The sequence below is a fragment of the Nicotiana attenuata genome, chromosome 2 (assembly GCF_001879085.1).
Source record: "Nicotiana attenuata strain UT chromosome 2, NIATTr2, whole genome shotgun sequence".
NCBI classification, from domain to species: Eukaryota; Viridiplantae; Streptophyta; class Magnoliopsida; order Solanales; family Solanaceae; genus Nicotiana; species Nicotiana attenuata.
In genome coordinates, this window is record NC_031990.1 from 24,293,080 (window position 1) to 24,313,399 (window position 20,320).

Here is a 20,320-nt window from a genome sequence, read left to right on the forward strand (position 1 = left end):
CCCCCCCCCCAAATTGTAATCTTGTTACAAAATGCATATAACATTTGTACTATTCTTCTCATTAATTATATCGCAATATCGCCAAGCTGGGTCTCTCTTTCGACTTTTGGGACATTTTTAATCCCTATTAAGATATAAAAAACACAAACATAATGAAATAAACTGAAAAATTTATATATATATATATATATATATATATATATATATATATATATATAAACTGAAGTCGGCAACACCTTAATTAAATTTAATTTAATAACTGAAATTAGTAACATTTCAAAGAAAAAAGAAAAAAAAACTGAAAAAAATATAATAATTAAGTTTAATATACTGAAATCAGCAAAGCAGCAACACTTCCAAATATAAGAATTAAGTTTATAAACTGAAATACACACAAAAATTAATAAATAAAGGCTAAATAAGAAGAATAAAAGGAAAAAAAGAAAAAAAATAGACCGCTGCCTACTCACGGTAGTCGACACCCAGAAGAAGAAAGAAGAGAGAAAAAAGGAGAGATAAAAAGAGAAGAAGAAGAAAGAAGAAACAAAGAAGGAAGAAAAAAAGAAGGAAGAAGAAGAAGAAAATTACCTGGAGCAGGAGTCAGAGCAGCAATCAGTCTGGACGAAGTAGAGGAACCCTAGCAACAGTCGATGGAAGAAGAAGAAGAATTGTCTTCGCTGAACCCTTGCTTTGGGTGTATAGTCTATGTTTTGTATAATACAAAAAAGACGCAATCTTTTTTTAAAAAAAAAATTGACCCACTTACATGAAGCGATCGTTTTTTTCGCTTCTCTGCGTCGCTTGTCGCTTCAAATATTGAAGCGCTCGCTTTTGTAAATCGATTCGTTTTAGCTTCAGAAAAGCAACGACCCATTGCTATCGCTTCTCGCTTAGAGCGATGAAGCGCTCGCTTTTTCAAACACTGACTACCACTCTGTAGAACTTACCTTTAAGTTTATGAGGCACATTCTTATCAATAAGACACCGGATGTGAGTCTCCATTTTACCCACCCACCCCAATACGATGTGTAACATCCTCATCAATCTCTCCATTTCCTTGATGAAGCTGTTGTTTTGTCACTTCTAACAAAATTACAAAATGGGGGAAGAGATGCAATCTCTTCAAGCCATGGATCTACGGTTACGAGTAAGTAAAGGTCCTATAGATTGTTATTTCCCAAAGACGCCAGAAGCAAAGAGCGGTGGAAAAGATTTGCAAAAAATTGCCAAGAACATTTTAAGGGATCGTGCAGTTACAGCTTTTGCACGATGGGTCTATGATGCAGGGCTCCCTTTCAATTGTGTCAACTATATTGACACTTTTGGAGACTTTATTGAGGTCGTTGGTCAATATGGACCCGGAATAAAGACCCCCCACCTATCATGAAATCAGAGGTCCTTATCTAAATAAGGAAGTGGAGACCAATAAAATTATGCTGGGGATGCTTCATTATGATGGATAAGTGGACGGCAAGAACTGAAAAAATAATTATTAATGTGTTGGTGAATTCTCCCAAGGGAAGTTTGTTTCTTGAGTCGATTGATGCTAGCGACGCGTCCACTGACCACATCAAAATGTTTGCCTTGTTTCAGAACACCATTGAAAAGATTGGCCCAAGAAATGGTGTTCAAATGGTCATTGATAATGTGAGTGAAAATGTTAAAGCGGGTGGTATGGTCCAAGGAGCGTACCCGAATATCTATTGGACTTCATGTGCGGTTCATGTATCAATTTAATATTCGGGGACATTTTCAAGGAAAAACTCTTCTCTACAGTTTTTGGCCAGGGCGTTAGGGTACATTCTTATATTGCTCCGCGGCCCTTGTTATTGAATATGATGAGAAGATTCACCAAACAAAAAAATTTGGTGAAATCGGGCAAGACAAGGTTCACCACTGCTTTCTTGATGCATAGTATCCACTTGCAAAAGCCAATTTGAGAAAGATGTTCATTTCAGAGGAATGGAACAAGAGTAAATTTGCAAAGAAAGTTGGGCGAAAGAAGCTGCACACATTATTCTTTCTTATTTTTTTTTTGGAATAATGTCCTTCATGCTCTTAAAATTGGAGGCCCTTTGACTAGAGTACTATGTTTGGTAGATGGGGAGCAAAAACCACGGGCTACCTCTATGAAGCTATAGATAGGGTCAAGGAGGCTATTCAAGCATCATTCAATGATGAGCAGAAATATGCAAAGGTCTTTCATATCATTGATTCAAGATGGACGGAGCAACTTCATTGACCTTTGCATGCAGCTAGACTTATTATGAACCCGTCACTCTTTTATGATCAGTATGAGAATAATTTATCGGATAAAGAAGTGTGGAAGGGATTTCATGACTTTGTTATTAAGTTGGCCCAAGATGATGAGCTGAAAGGAAAGATAATAGATCAACTTGCTATTTACAAGTAGCTGAAAGACTTTTTAAGCTGCGACCGGCAATTAAACAAAGAGCCCATTTGGATTGGCTTAAAAAAAGTGGCTTTTCAGTCAAAATAGCTTTTAAGCCAAAAAACAATAAGTTGGGATTGCCCAGCTTCTTGATTTTGGCTTGTTTTAAGCAGTTTTTAACTTATTTTAGCATTTTTTGACTTTGCCAAACACTGAAAAAAGCTAAAAATAGCTTAAAAGCTGATTTGACCAACTTAAAAGCCAATCCAAACACCCTCAAAGAAAGACGAAGTCGCCGGGTGACCGAGTGCTTCTATATTTTATAGCTCTAACTTTTAATGTATTTTTTATACTTATTAACTCTTGAATATTTTTTTTCACTTCTATAGTTGAGTGGTGGGGCCAATATGGTGCAGAGACTCCAGATTTACAGACTTCCACCATCAAAGTTCTAAGTTTAACTTGTAGCTCATTCGGATGTGAAAGGAACTGGAGCATTTTTTAACACGTGAGAACTAAAAAAAAGGATTTCGTGTATTGAGATAAAGTAAATTATATCTCAATTGTCCTCACTCCTACTAATTAGTTGACACGTCTTGTTTGTAGATTTATACAAAGAAGATGAATCGACTAACCTTGAAGCGCCTCAATAATCTAGTGTTCATAAAATACAATAGAGCATTGAGGCGTCGCTACAACCACCGCAATCTAATTGATCCAATTCTTTTGAACAATATTGATGAGGATAATGAGTGGCTAACCGGAGTCCTCGAAAATTGTGAAGATGAAGAAGTATTTGAAGGTGACTCTAATTTCACTTGGGGTGATGTTGCAGAAGCTAGTGAAGTTGGCGAGAACCCTTATGATTCAAGGGGGAATACTTCAAGTTCAATCTCAAATAGAAAGGGAAAAAATGTGGGTACTACAAGTCAATCCCTGATTGATGAAGATGAAAGTGATCATGAAGAGGAAGATGAAGAGGAAGAAGAATATGACGAGCAATATGAAGATAATAGAGGAATTCAAGATTTTGAGAATATTGAAGAACTAGAAGAGTAGAAGAATAAGATGTTGATCCTAGTAATTTAGTGGTTTTGATTTTGCTTATCCTATGGTTTATGGAGGATTTTGTAGTACCTACTTTTAAGTTTTTAAATTGAACTTTTTAATTATTTATATTGTCTCTTTGCAAGGTTTACTTTATGTTCTTTAAGAATTGTGCTTCACTTCAATGAAGCGTGCGTTTCGTTTCGCGCTTCGCTTTTGAAGCGAAGTCAGCCCCTGTCGCTTTTTGCTCTCGCTCTCAGAAACACGGGTGGTAATTAGACCGACTATGTTGTACGGGATAGAGTATTGGCTAGTCAAGAATTCTCATGTTCAGAAAATGAAAGTAGCAAAAAATGAGGATGTTGAGATGGATGTGCGAGCATACCAGGATTGATAAGATTAAGAATGAGGATATTCGGGCCAAGGTAGGAGTGGCCCCATGGAGGACAAAATGCGAGAAGCAAGACTTAGAGGGTGTTTGGATTGGCTTATTCTAAGTGCTTATTGGCTTTTAAGCACTTTTTTAGTTTGTGTAGTGTTTGGCAATGATAATAAGTGCTTAAAAGCACTTACTTTTAGGCATAAAAAGTTCAAAAATAAGCCAAAAGCCAAAAGTTGGGTATTACCAACTTATGGCTTTTGGCTTTTAGCTTAAAAGCTACTTTTTATAAGCCAATCCAAACACCCTCTTAGATGGTTTGGGCATGTGAGGAGGAGAAGTACAGATGCCACGGTAAGAAGGTGTGAGAGGTTGTCCTTGGTGGGTCTTAGAAGAGGTAAAGGTAGGTTTAAAAAGTATTGTGGGAGGTAATTAGGCAAGATATGGCTTTGCTTCAGCTGACCGGGGACATGATCCTTGATAGGAAGGTGTGGAGGTCGAGGATTAAGGTTGTAGGTTAGAGGTAGTTGTAGGTTATTAATGGCAGTCTTGTATTCTAATATTGTAGATTTCTATCACCACATGTTGTTCCTTTCGCCTTGTTTTCTCATTTTTTCCTCGTGCCGAGGGTCTACTGGAAACAGCCTCTCTACCGAGGTAAGCTCTGCGTACTATCTACCATTCTCAAACCCCAGTTGTGGGACTATACTGGTTTTGTTGTTATTGTTGTGATCATAAATGATATGGCTACATTCCTTTGGGGCTGTTTTAGTTTTTAGGACTAAGCTATTGTTATAAAGACTAAAGGATTGGCTACTTATGTTTTTTCCCCAAGTAAGTTTTTTTCTCTAATAAATATTTGCAGAAGTAATCAAAAACTAAAACAGAAGAAAGTAATGGATCAGTTTGTTAAAATTAGCAAAAGTAAAGGGCAAGTTAGAGACATACCTTGGATGTAACAAGGTGACAGCCCCGCCTTTGAGGAGGAAGAGTCACAGTTTTTTGAGCCCATTTTGGGGCAACTGAAGATGCCATGGAATCAGAGGGATTGTTAATTGTCGTTCTCAAAGGATTATACTGACACTTTAAACTGATGGGTGCCGAAATAGGCTTTGCAATTCCACCGAACGATAACAAAGAGGACGAGAGAGACAGCATTTGCAGGTGTTGTTTCAAGAACAAATTTCATTACTGGTAGTGTGGGACTTTGGACCAAAAGTGAAAGTGTTGCTGATTTTGGGCTTCAAAAAAGCCACTTTTGCAAAATTTAAAAATGTGGCCTATATTAGAGCGTATGGTCCAAATTGAGAACTCTTACCTCCACTAAAATGTTAAGCGTGAAATCTAAATTTGAATTTCCATTATTGACCCTCATCTTAAACAGTTTCTGAGGATGTGTTTAGTAGAAAGGAAGTAATTTTTCAACAAAAAAAAAAAAAAAAACGCGAGTGTTATGAAATATTTGATTATGGTGGATGTCCATAACTCCTAAGGGAGTAACACCCACTACTCTTCTCCATTAACCTCCCACTACTTCTTGCCATTATGGATGTAACTCTCACACCTCCATGATCTTCCCCCATGTTCTCAATAGTTAATACCATGTTCATGGCATCCCTTTGTATTACCTATATCATCCTATAAATAGAGGGTTTGGGCATCACATTGTACACACTTGAATACATGGAAGAAATAGATTCTCTTCTCTCTTTCTCTCTACATTGTTGTCTATCTTTTTGTTTTATATTAGTACTTTGAGCTAAATTTTATAACACGTTATCAGCACGAATTGCTATATTCTTCTTATATTTTCTATAAGAGATGAAAGTCTTCCATGGGAGCTACAACCTTGAATCAATTTAGTTGAGCCAATGGAAACCTTGGCATTTCTATATACCATATCAATATTCAGTTTATATAGGGAGTTTTCAGATTATACATGAATTCCGTATTTAACTCGTGTTAAAATTTGGATTTGGTGAAATTTTTATAATACATGACAATATCGTTTCATCTGTGCAGGAAATAAAATGGTTTCGTTCGAATTGAAAAATGGTGTCATCTCTCTAACTACACTTCTCTTATTCATTATTGAAAAGATGACACATGCTTTTGTTTATTTACATTACGTGCAGGGTTCAACAAAGCAGTATGAAGGCATTTTGCAGTATTGCAAAAGAACAAGGAGCCTCCACTCTTTTTAAGGGAATAGGGCCAAGAGTACTTAGGATAGGTATTGGAGGATCAATATTTTTTTTGGTGTTCTTGAAAGGGCAAAGCAACTAGTTGCTGCTAAAGACTGTATGGATTAAAATTCGAATCCTTTGAAATTGTTTTATCTATTTGTGGAAGTGATAATATTTATAAAGCTTCGAATGTGAATCTTATTGTACTTTGGCCTATTATGCCATTGGTTAAGGGAAAGGCATATAACATGCCATTTATTGAAGGTAAGACAATGGGTTTAAGTCTTAACGCACCATGAGGGTAAGACATCGGGTTTTGAGTCCTGATGATCCATGATTGTAAAAGTTGGGTTCGAGTCCCAACTCATTATGGCCTAACATGTCTTTATATGGGTCAGGCATTGGGTTTGAGTTCCAATGCACCATATGGATGACATAGTGATGACTAAAGAAAAATAATATATTTTTCATGGAAAAGCATGAATCTTGTCCCACTTGATTTGCACCATTCTTGAAGTGAATGTGGTAGCAATGCATAATAAGTAAATGAATACAAGTGGTTGACCAATGAACATGGGCGTGCCATTGATCAAATAATAATAGTCATCATTATGGTACTTCTAAAAAATGAGAACAATAAGGGTTCTCGAAGAATCCTTCAATAGGTGAAGGAAATATTTACCATCAAATTGGTATGAAAAATTTATAAAGCACGTCGCGATAATTATACTCCATTCTTTGAAGAGAATGTGACTTGTGCATTGAGAATGCAGATTCATTCCTGAAGGTGAATGTAACAGTATGTGATAAAAGTAATGAATAAAGACGTGCAATGCATGATTGGATACACACCACAACTCACCTCTAAGGGAGGTTTGAGAGAAAGTAAGATAATGAATATTACTGTGTGGTTACATGGATATGTCATTGGTCGCGTACATGTGTTACATCAAAAATAATTTGACATGTCTTATAAAATGTTATTAGAGGCAAAAGCAAAGCAAGAAATGATTTTGCTTATGATGATTTTGACCTATGATATGATTTTCTCCGTGAAGGAGACATTCACCATATGGATGGTGTGACAAAAGATCTTGTAGTACAAAATCAATTAAGAGCTCTGGAAGAGCTAATTTGTTACTACCCGGATGAATAAAATTGTTCATGACATTGATATTGTAGTAAGTCTCAAAAGAAACTTTTTGAGTTTCAAATGTATTAGCCAAAGTGGTTGGCATATTGAGACTATAAATGAAAGGAAGATTGATTATCTTCATATTACTATAACATACCGGGTAAATATGAAAGGTTACCCGACTTTTCTTCTATTTGTACTACAGATGTATAAGCATGATGATAGAATCACATGCCACAAGTAAACTAGAGGTTTACTGAAACAAATATTAGCTGGCACGATCGGTTGACCATCCCGGTTCAATTATGATGCGAAAATTACTTGAGAATTCACATTAGCATATATTGAAGAAATAGAGATTCTTCAAAAATTCTCTTGTGATGCTTATTTTCATGATATACCAGTCAATGTTGGGATTGAATCCCTTAAAATCTGGAACGAATAAAAGGTGATATATATATGGGCTCAGTCACCTGCCATGTGGACCGTTTACTATTATATGATTTTAAAAGATGCATTTATTGTATGGTCATATGTGCGTTGGTTATCAACTTGCAATTTGACTTTTGCAAGGTTGCTTGCTCAAATTATTAGAGCACAATTCCAGAATGTAAATTGTGATGATAATGTTGGTTTAAATCCAAGTTGGTTTAGTAGAAATTGTATGTCTCCAATTATAGCCAAACCATTGGATATGAGAATAAAACTCCCAAATCGAAATTTGGTATGAGGTATATTATTTAATATACAACATCACTTGTACGCATCTAGCCAACAAGTTATGATACATTCTCCCCATCACAATTGGTTCAGGGTCAGGAACCAAATATTTCCATCTAGAAATATAGATGTATTATATGATTTAATTGTGCCACCACAATGCACAAAGATTGGTCCCCGAAGAAGGTTGGGGATATGTGTTGGTGATCCAAACATTAGGGGGAGAAAATGAGCAGCTGAAAAAAGTAATACATGGAATGAATTATTATGAGTATACTTAGATCCTCGTACAAGAAAATATGAACTTGAAGTTCAAGTGATAATTCATTTGCAAAATAATGTCAGGCGCATTTCCTGACCCAAAGCTAAATGTCATATTTCAGCTGCTAATGCTCCAAATGGAATAAAGTTCATGATAGACAGTGTCTATGGCAAGCATCAAGCATAATAGACTAATCGGTTCCAAAGATAAAATTCCTTGAAGAAGGAGAGGAGCAAATGTTCAAGATGTTCATAATAAGGAGGCAAGTGTTCTATAAGAGCACCGTGACATAACACTTTATAAGACCGCATGGGAGAGGCTCAGGTACCTGAAAATAATGAGATCTCGATAAGTTATGTTTTTATTGTGTGATGATGGAACCGATGTAAAATGATCATCGATGATATTGTTGATATAATGTAGCGCTCAATATTTTTAATATTGACGAGGATTTTGAGCTCAAATCTGTCATGAAATTTGGACAGATAAATGATTGGTCAATGAATAATACGCAATTAAGATTGACTTCACTTGGAAAACGTGAAGTTTTGACTGATAGTCCCAACACCTGAAAGTATAAAGTCAGTGGGGTGACACAAGATTTTACGTAAATGTCCTAGCATTGATTATATGGAAACATGTTCCCTTGTGGTGGGTACAATTGCTTTCAGATTTTAGTCTGACAATACCTGATAAATTTGATATGCGTATATAAAAATCATTGAAGGATTTAAACTGTTCTAAAGCATATTAAGGTTCCCAAGAAATTCATTAAATAAAGCTTCAGCAAATCTTTATGTGGATTAGAGCAATCATGGCGTGCATGATTTATTGGTGCACTATGTATCTTGCTAGAACCACGAGTATAATAATATGCTAGCGAGATATACTTTAATTCCTATATAAAGATACTGGAATACTGTTATGATTATATTGCAAAAGAAGTCCTTGATATAGATTTGTTTATTCTAACAAATATTATCAAGGTTTTGTTGGTTATACAAATGCAGGGCATAGTTCGTTGTTCAAACAATCTATTTCCATGTGAGGACGTGTGACTTTTCTTTGAAGAGACGATTCCAATAATATTGAAGACGATGATGCTTGCATAGCTCAATTGAAAGAACGATATATTGAAGAAGACAAAATAAAGCACATTTAGCCAAAGTTTTTTTGCAGAGACGATCTTCAACAGAATGATGAAACAGATGTTCAAGAAATTCGTTCAAGTGATAATTTGGCAAACTTCTTCACAAGGCATTGCCAACTCAGCAATTGAGAAGTTGTTATACATGATTGAATTTATCGTCTTTGAGATATCAAGTGATATTTTTCTCAGGGGGAGTATAGCACGCGCTGCACTCTTTTTCCCTTCGCATAGATTTTATCCCACTGGGTTTTCCTGACAAGGTTTTTAACGAGGCAGCAAGTAATGCGTATTACAAGATATGTGTACTCTTTTTCCTTCACTAAGATTTTTTCCCACAGGATTTTTTCTTGGTAAGGTTTTAACGAGGCACATTATCTTTGGACATCCAAGGGGGAGTGTTATGAAATATTTGATTATGGTGGATGTCCATAACTCCTAAGGGAGTAACACCCACTACTCTTCTCCATTAACCTTCCACTACTTCTTACCATTATGGATGTAACTCCGACACTTCCATGATCTTCCCCCATGTTCTCAATAGTTAATACCATGTTCATGGCATCCCTTTGTATTACCTATATCATCCTATAAATAGAGGGTTTGTGCATCACATTGTACACACTTGAATACATGGAAGAAATAGATTCTCTTCTCTCTTTCTCTCTACATTGTTGTCTATCTTTTTGTTTTATATTGTTACTTTGAGCTAAGTTTTGTAACAGCGAGAACATTATATACACATTGTTGATATATATATATATATATATATATATATATATATAGTTTTTTATTCTCTCTACCTGAATTTCACTTAAATGTAATAAGTTAAATAACATCTTAAAAAGTTCAATTATTAGAAATGAAACAGTTTAATCACCAAAGCCTAAAAAAATTGATTTTAAACCGTAACTCATAATTTTTTTCCTCAAGAGCTAAGGTACATTCTCCGTTAACCAGATATTTTGGGTTCGAGTCTCGAGGATATAATATTTTTGGTCAAGAAAACCTCGTGATGGGCATTACATTTGGGATTATAATCCCGAAATAAAATTTCTAATTATAGTTATCCCATATTTGATTATATGTATTAGGTGTTAGGTTTCTTGAATGGGTGTGAACGTGAAATGGAAGAGGTATCTTTCGAATTGCATATCTGATATCTTCATCTCACCCTTTCATTGTCTATAATTTTAGAGGTTTAGCCTCAATTTTCAGACATGAAAAATCTGAAAATTTCTCCCATCTTTTAATTTCTACATTGTTGCATTATTTTTCCAAATAAACAAAGTGTCAAGTGTGATTTACTACGTTTGTTGAGTTCGCTGAAGTTATGTGATTTCGATTGCTAGTATTACACAATAGTTTTTCCGTTCTATCCTGTGAGGAAGTGATCCATAACCGTTCTATCCCGGGAGGAAGTGATCCATAACCTTGGGCAACAGCGAGGGCATTAAATTCCTTAAAAATACACAAGCAACTTGTGGACTCAAAAATTATTTTATATTTTATTTTATTGAACTATTATTTTTTTCCTCTAATTTTCTGGTTTCGAATACATATTACTAACAATGTTAAGTAATTTAATTATGGCCGTCTGTCCGCCATATATGAAAAGAAAACGGAGAAGCGATTTGTGTCCATGGCAGAGTCGGAGTATTGTATTCGCGGTTACTTGTATTTTCACGCAAGTTGTCGCCATACTAATTTATTGCCAGCAATTGTGGTCACATGATCATGTGGTGGAATGAAAACAAATTTCCTAACAGTAGTGCTTGATATCGCACAAACTGTTATGAAAGAAAAGGTTGATCGTCATATATATGAAGAACTTTAAGTTTGGGGGATTCTGGCTCACATAGCATTCACAAGCACACCAACTACTGCGATTGAAAGGTTTTACTTCATGAATTATTTGACTGAGTTTACTCAACAGTCAGTGTGAGCATTCAATTAGTTATTTCCTGTCATGAGTTTAATTTTGGGGTTGGCTGAAAGTTAAAGCCCTTCCCCCTAAGTCTCCTCTATCAACCTCTCCAGTGTGATGAAGCCCTTGGGAACTCTGACGCACTAGGGTTCAAGGTTCTTTGCCACTTTTCCTAATTGCTCAACTGTGCACCCTTTTTCACCTACTGGACAAGCCAATGGCCTTGTATAAATGGTTGTCTTTCTGGGATTGTTGATTAGCTCTGGCTACTGGGTTTTGGCTATTATGTGTGTAAATAAAGATCGTTTTCTGATTAATTGGCAGTGACTTCTGGGCTATGTTGAAGCCTGTTGGATATGATATTTGATTTGTATATCGCCTAGCTTTCTCATTAAGTTAAGTCTAGAACCACCCAAAATAGAGGTTCAAATGTCTCCTGGACCACAGGCATGGGACGGGTAGTGCACGCATAAGGTACGGCTTAGAATCAATTAGTACGCCTTAGGTAACAACTTAAAGATAGTAATCGGATAGCAGGAGATGATAGTCTGTACCCGCTGAATAATACGAGTAACACCCCATCTTGAGATGGTTACAAAGTATTATTTATGTTGCACGGGGTGATCCTTTAAGCTAAAAAATTAGGTATGTTAGAAAATATAGCAGAATATAGGGACGAAATAATTAGGCTTTGATAGTGTAGTCACTGTCCTTAAGGAATTTAAGCCTCCCAATTTCGTTGCTGCAGGGATTATGGCAGAATTCCTCCAGGATTTTACAAAGCCTCTGAAATTCGAGCACCAGCAATTAACTCGAATTTCCACTTGAACAAATTTGGTGAATTGAAGATAGCAGAAAAGAAGAAGATACTTTGTTGCTTTTCTGATGATTTTTGTTTTAGAGAAGAAAAGGGTATTTATAAACCCTTTAGGTGTCTGTTAGGACTAACAGACTCAACCTTTGCCAATAGGCACCTTTTAATTCCAAAAGTCACCTCCTTTCAAACCCTTTAGGTGTCTGTTAGGACTAACAGACTTAACCTTTGCCAATAGGCACCTTTTAAAACAAAAGTCACCTCTTTTCAAATACTCTCATCAAAACACTAACTAATATAATAATCCCCCACTTAGTTAGTGATTGATGTTGTTTATAAGATTCATGCGTATAGTAGGTATCTTTCGATTTAAACCTACTACTTGTATAAACTATTCAAGACCTTGTCGAAATTGATGGTTAGGTTAAGTTCTATTAAACCACAATTCCTATTTGACAAGACGGAAAAGCTTTATACACATAAATCGTACCAACTTCACAATTTGTTCACTGTGAGTTTTAGCACCCAATTATGGCCTTGTGCTACTTCCTGAATTCATAAACACTTATCAAGTTTTGTATCCCAAACTTTGATCGAAGCGGCACCACTTCTTGTGTTTACATAGGTGAAGATTTAACCAAATCCTTAACACGGACTTCTTTAGTTCCTAAACCGAACTCTGCTTCTTCACTAAGAGTATTTTTTATACTCATCCTCCTTTTCTAGGTACTAATTTCCAGTACCTGCTATCCGTCACAACTATAACTTGTTATTACCTTTTAAACCTTTAATATTGTTGAACAATAAGAAAGGTAAGGTTCCCGTTACTAGTGACAAATTTAAATTACCTTAGACCCATAGCACTTGTTGTGCTTATTATCATATCCCTCGCGAGTCCTTTAGTGAATGGGTCAGCATTGTCTTTAGACTTGATGTACACAACAGTAATAATTCCATCCGAAATTAATTGTCTTATGTACTCATGTCTTAAAGCAATATGTCTACATTTTCCATTGTATATTTTGCTAAATGCCTTAGACATAGTTGCTTCACTATCACAGTGCAAGAGAACAACTGGCATTGGTTGTGGCCACAACTTTATATCTAACAACAGATTTCTCAACCATTCTGCTTCTCTTCCTGCAGCTGCTAAAGCAATAAACTCAGATTCCATTGTGGAATGAGTAATACACGTCTGTTTCTTAGAAGCCCACGAAATTGCTCCTCCACCTAAAGTGAATATCCACCCAGACATTGACTTGTTATCACCAACACTAGTTATCCAACTAGCATCACAATATCCTTCTAACACTGAAGGAAATCTGTTATAATACAAGGCAAAAGTTTTTGTCTTTTTCAGATAACCAAGTACCCTCACTATACCTTTCCAGTAATCACCACTTGGATTGTGAGTATACCTTGACAATTTACAAACCGCAAAGGCAATATCTGGCCTAGTACAATGCATAGCATACATTAAACTACCAATTGCACTAGCATAGTCTAATTGACTAAGAGATCTTCCGGGGTTCTCAACCATCTTGCTAGAAGCATCAAACGGAGTATTAAATTCTTTAATACCCAAATGATTAAATTTGGAAAGAACCTTGTCAATATAATGAGACTGACATAAGGCAAAACCCCCACTATGTCTTTTAACTTTAACACCTAAGATAGTATCAACTTCTCCCAAATCTTTCATTTTAAATTGAGAAGTTAAATACTTCTTAGTTTCATTTATGCCTTGCATGTTAGTTCCTATGATTAGCATGTCATCAACATAAAGACATACTATCACTCCATAGTCCTTTGTGAATTTGGAATAAATGCATTTATCTGCTCCGTTATGTTTAAAACCATTTGATAATATAACACTATCAAATTTTTTATGCCATTGTTTTGGAGCTTGTTTTAATCCATACAAGGACTTAACTAATTTACAAACTTTCTTCTCATTTCCAGGAAGCACAAACCCTTTGGGTTGCTCCATATAAACTTCTTCATCAAGATCACCATTTAAGAATGCCGTCTTAACATCCATTTGATGGACATTTAGATTATATATTGATGCCAAAGCAAATAATACTCTTATTGAGGTAATCCTGGCCACAGGAGCATATGTGTCAAAATAATCTACTCCTGCCTTTTGTCTAAGTCCCTTGGCTACTAGTCTAGCTTTAAATGTTTGTAGAGAACCATCAGTATTGTATTTTCTTCTAAAAACCTATTTACACCCAATAGGTTTAGTATTAGAAGGTAAATCCGCCAATACCCATGTACCATTTGATAAAAGAGAATCCATTTCATCATTTACAGCTTCTTTCCAGAAAGAAGAATCCCGCGAAGCCATAGCCTCACTATAGGTTTTAGGATCCTCTTCTAAATTTAAAATAATGGGTATTTTATTTAATACTTCATCTCTACTTCCTTCTACCAAAAAGACTAGTGCTTGAGAAGAAATAAAATCAGAACCTATATTTTTTTCTTTTCTAACTCTTTGACTTTTCCTTGGTTCTACAGGAGATTCAATTGTCTTTCGTTTATTGTTAGAAGAAGAACTAGGTTCTGCACAATTTTCTTGAGTTACTGCATTATTACCAATGCTTGTTGCATTACCATCTTGTTTAGTAATTTCTGTGTCCTCATGTGAATTATTAGAGTCACCAATGAACTTTGTTTCCAAGAACTCAACATCTTTAGATTCCACAATATACTTAGACTCAATGTCCAATAATCTGTATGCCTTTGAGTTCTCAGCATATCCTACAAATATGCTTTTAATTCCTCTAGGTCCTAACTTAGTCCTTTTGGGATCTGGAATTCTATAATAGGCTAAACAACCCCATACCCTTAAGAAATTTAGGTTAAGCTTTCTTCCTTTCCATAATTCATATGGTGAAACCTTAAATTTCTTTGAAGGAACTCTATTATGAACAAAACAAGCTGTTAATAAAGCTTCCCCCCACAAATTCGTTGGTAACTTTGCATGTAAAAGCATGGCATTAACCATATCTACCAACTTTCTATTTTTTCTTTCAGCAAGACCATTTTGTTGTGGGGTATACGGTGCACTAACTTGGTGAATCAAACCATTTTCTTCACAAAATACATAAAATTCATTGGAAAGATATTCGCCTCCTCGATCACTACGTAGGATTTTAATCTTCTTCTCCGATTGATTTTCAACTAATGCTTTGTAACTCTTAAACATATCAAATGCTTGATCTTTTGTTTTCATTAAGTAAACGTGTGTATATCTAGAATGATCATCTATAAAAGTAATAAAGTATCTATTTCCACCTGTAGTTAAATGACCATTCAATTCACATATATCGGAATGCACAAGTTCAAGTAGATTACTTGTTCTTTCATTCTTTGGAAAAGATTTCTTAGTCAACTTAGCTTGTATGCAAATTTTACATTTTTTATCATTATTCTCAACAACAGAAATTAATTTATTTTTAGACATAAACTTAACATATCGAAAATTAACATGTGAAAGTCTAGCATGCCATAAATTAATAGATGACTCAATCATATAAGTAGAAACTTCAACTTTATTAATACTTAATTTGAACATGCCCTCACAAGAGTAGCCTTGTCCTACAAATACACCATTCTTAGAGAAAATAATCTTTTCTGCCTCTATAACAGTTTTGAGTCCTTTCTTACTTAATAAACTTGCAGAAATTAAATTCTTTCTAACATCAGGTACATGATGAACATTAATTAAAATCAACTTCTTTCCCGAAGTGAATTGTAGTTCAACTGTTCCTTTTCCAAAGACCTTGGCGGTGTCATAATTTCCCATTAAAACCTTTTCATCACTTGTTGCAACTTCATAATGTTTGAAGAAACTCTTATCATTGCATACATGAACTGTAGCACCGGAATCATACCACCAATCTGCAGATTTCATAGTTGCTGCCATGTTGCATTCAGTTACCATACTCAGATTCAAGTTGGTAAATGCAGAAATCATAGCAACAATATCCGAAGAAGAAGCTTGTTGTTGTTCAACATTATTTACCCTCTTCTGTCCAGCATTTTCTTCATTTTTCTGTCTCTTACGAAACCTGCAATCTCTCTTAAAATGACCCATTTTTCCACAAGTATAACATGGACCTTTCTTAATGTTAGAAGAATTTTCCTTTGGAGCAGCCTCAAACTTTCTCTTCTTTCCAGCCTTGTTTCCAGATTTTCCTGAGTTGTTTGCCTTACTAGACTCAACATAATTCACCTTTGAACTAGTTTCTGCAGCATATTTATTTTCACGTTTTCGTGACTCTTCTTCAATCCGAATATGCTTTGTCAACTGGTCCACATTAAATCTTCGGAAGAATGTAATAATTTCTTCCTATAGTCATTCCAAGTGGCTGGTAATTTTGCAAGTATAGCAGCCACTTGAAGAGATTCAGAAACATCGACTTTAAAATCTTTGAGTCTAGATATCAAAACCAGCAACTCATCAACCTGTTCCATGACAGATTTCCCATCTATCATTTGAAATTCAAAAAATTTCATTCCAAGGAATCTGTCTGTTCCTTGCTTCACAACATTATATTTCTGTTCCAAGGCTTTCCAGATTTCTTGTGGTGATTTGTGAGGATGGAACAAATCATATAAACGATCAGAAAGTGAGTTTAAAATAAAACCTCTACAGCGCTTCTCATCATCTTCACGTTTTTTGCGTGCCGCCTTAATTTCGTCAGAGTCTTCAGCAGTAGGTTCTGGCATTGCAGTAAGATCAGAACTCAGCAGATATGCTATTCCCAACTCCGTGAGAAAGAACAACAATTTGTCTTTCCAGCGGGTGAAATTTGAGCCATCAAATCGATCCAATTTGAACACTTCGAACATCTTGTTGAAACCAGAATCACTACCAGAAGCCTCCATTGCAGTGTTGTTAAATTCCTTAAGATTGTTAGAAAATATAGCAGAATATAGGGACGAAATAATTAGGCTTTGATAGTGTAGTCACTGTCCTTAAGGAATTTAAGCCTCCCAATTTCGTTGCTGCAGGGATTATGGCAGAATTCCTCCAGGATTTTACAAAGCCTCTGAAATTCGAGCACCAGCAATTAACTCGAATTTCCACTTAAACAAATTTGGTGAATTGAAGATAGCAGAAAAGAAGAAGATACTTTGTTGCTTTTCTGATGATTTTTGTTTTGGAGAAGAAAAGGGTATTTATAAACCCTTTAGGTGTCTGTTAGGACTAACAGACTCAACCTTTGCCAATAGGCATCTTTTAAAACAAAAGTCACATCTTTTCAAATACTCCCATCAAAACACTAACTAATATAATAAGGACCCCCCCCCCCCCCAATCTTGTCTTTAAATCCATTATTTGTGTTTAATAATAAACTTCCTAAACTTCTTGCCTTTCCCTCTTGTTTTGGACTAATTCATATAAGTCAAGTTCGCCTGGGACCCACAGTACGCAAACGGATTAAACCTGAGTTATTTGCAAATAGGTGCCCTAACACACCTCAAACCCGTTAGGCCATGTGTAATGAGTACTTTTGTATCCGTGAATGCATAAAAGAAGGGAGCGTGTTTGTGGTGGAGAAATTAGGCTGGCGTAATTTAGGAGTCTACTTTTTCAATCCCTTGGCTGGTAATGCCTCTCGGGAAATGTTCTCCATTAGGATCTACTCTTGATGGTAAAGTCTCAAGACTAAAACCAAACACTATGATGGATAACGGGGTTGCAATTCATTATTCTTTTTGGAGAAGGCATCTTCTGTTACAAGTCTTTTTTGTTTATGCCTTTGGATCCATCAACAACAAGGCACCATTTTAGTTACTAACTTTGCAGCAAACTTCCATTTCAATACTTCAACCTGTGAGGCGAGGCTGCAAATATCTAGCACTTTGAATAGGTAGATAACAATCGGAATTTAATTTCGATTGACGGCACCAAACAAAAATTGTTCGGCAATGGAACAAATTACTTCATTGATGCTATTATTTATAGCAAATGATGTTGGTGTGGCGAGTCACAACGTCGAATTGATTATATGCCACCAGCAAATTACGTTGATGGCACTAGTTTAATCAACCAACTGATGGTGTTCAATGGCGAAGCAAGAAATTTTATTTAGGGTGTTCAAATATGAAATAAGTAAAAAAAATATTCGATAAAGAGTGTTTAATATATGTTATATAACATTAAAATCTAATATTTTACCTATATATACAGTGTAATTTTTCGACCACCCTTAGGGCCATGTACCTTCGCCCCTGCTGGTGTCGTTTGAAAAAGGGAGCACAGTTGCCTTCGCTTTAATCTATTCTGCTAAGAGTTCCCGGCACATGAAATATCCATCGATGAAGGTCAATATTTTATGGCCAATACTTGTTAAGCATTGGCAAAGATACCCTTGTTTGACCAAAAAGTGTTAAATTCTTTGGTTAAACCATTAATAATAATAAGGGTGAATCTTAGTTAAGGATAATAAATTCTAGACCGGATGCTAAGTGAAATGTGCAGAACAAGAGATGTCAATAAATATGTTTGAACTGATTAAATATAACAAGAAGGATTTACTTCCCCAGTGTTGTGAGATCCAAACAATATTTTATCCTGACAACAACGTGGAATGAATGGAATAATAGAGAGTTGTAGGATCCTTGGATCTTGCGAATATAGAACCAAAAATATAGATTCAAACCCAGTAATCAATGAATGAGACAATTTTGTATATTCACAGGTCAACTCTTTACATAAAGTATCTTTTTTGCAGTCTCCTTTGTTGTTCTCTATCTCTTCCTATTTATAAGGGACATTTCCCAAAAACCCTATAAAGTATAAAGCAAGGAATATCCTAAGGAATATTCCTTGTGTCTAAATTTGAACTTAGGCTACTGTTGCCTCCGTACACAGCTGCCCGTCTTTGGTACAAAATAATTTAAAAGCAAACCTCAGTTATCATACCATGGTCGACCCCGTCCTTTATCTTAATTATACTTTATTATCGATACGCCAAATTTTGACCTATACAGTTAGTCCCTCCGCTTGTTGAGGTCGTGGTCCTGCATGCCCTCGACAAGCGGACCTGATTTACCTTCATTTCGGAAGAATTTGGTCATTGAATAAGCAGGGTCGACCCAGATGGAGAGAACGACGCAACTGGAGGAGTCGCGCTTGGTGTGGCTACCGTGGAGTGACGTCATAGCCACGCGCGTCATCATTTCGCATCTTCCCGAGACAGCGTCTGCGTGCATGTCGCTTCGGTTCTGGTGTCATTTGACAATCCTTTGCTTTGATTCTCGCGCCACTCAGCCCTATAAATAGACGAGGATTTCGTTTTTCAGGAGTTTTCACCCTCTCTTCTCTTGCATGAACATTATTCCCCTTTGACCTTCTTTACCAGTGACTGCTCTTTGCTTTCACGGTTCCATATCTCTCATTCTTGTCCAGTTGTTACCTTCTTTTCCAGGTTTAGTGGTATATCTTTTATTGTCGAAATGTCGCAGACCCTTCGGATTCACGATGAAATTTCTGATGCTACTCCGTTATCGGTGGCCCCTCCTTCCGGTGGTGACGATCTCATGGCCGAGGAGGATGAGAGTTTTCCCACTGTTGAGGAGATAGTTCCCAGGAACCCCTTATCTAGAAATGATTTTCCCAAAGAACCTGCTCCTGCTCCTGTTTAGGTGATTTCCGAGACCAGACCGTCTCATATAGCTGAGCTCCGATCTACATATTGCATCCCTTCCCACATCGAGATAGTGCCGGCTGGTGGCGACATCGTGGAGGTCCATCGACCTAGATATTATGCCTTCTATGTCTACCCTTTCTTAATTGGCTACACTATCCCACTCCTTCCACTACCGGAAGAATTTTGTCGATTTTATAACGTCTGCCCGGCACAACTATCTCCGTATTTGTATAAAGCTTTTCTGATGCTGATGAAGTATGCGGAATTGGCTGGTTGTGAGGTCGACGTCCGCCACTTATTGCACTTATTCTCACCAAGTTTTTATAGAGGTACTATGATACATCTGCGGCATCGTCGGACCAAAGGGTTGATAGTCGGAATGGACGAGGACGAATCGGAAGTTTTGGCACAAGTACTTTTTTATCAACCGAACATTTGGTGGCGGACCCGACTGGGTTTCCCGAGCAGTAGAACCATAATCGCAAGTGTTTTGGCATACGCTTGGTCTTTTTTCGTCCTCTCGTTTTCCGCTCATTTGTGGTTTTTTGATTTGTTTTTTCAGCAGAGAGGCGTGCACCCTCCCCTGTCTTTGGTATTGAAGAATGGGTGGCTCGCGTGTTGCCCCACATGGCGGGTATTCGTGA

At 36.3% G+C, this 20,320-nt stretch overlaps 1 protein-coding gene across 1 annotated transcript in view; it reads right to left on the reverse strand.

Moving 5' to 3' along the window:
* Nucleotides 1-5,069, reverse strand: part of LOC109205557 (UPF0047 protein YjbQ) — a 26,899-nt gene extending 21,830 nt beyond the window's left edge. The window contains exon 1 of the mRNA XM_019368270.1: nt 4,767-5,069. Coding sequence (XP_019223815.1) covers nt 4,767-4,976 — 210 coding nt within the window. The 5' untranslated portion in view covers nt 4,977-5,069. The remainder of the gene's footprint in view (nt 1-4,766) is intronic.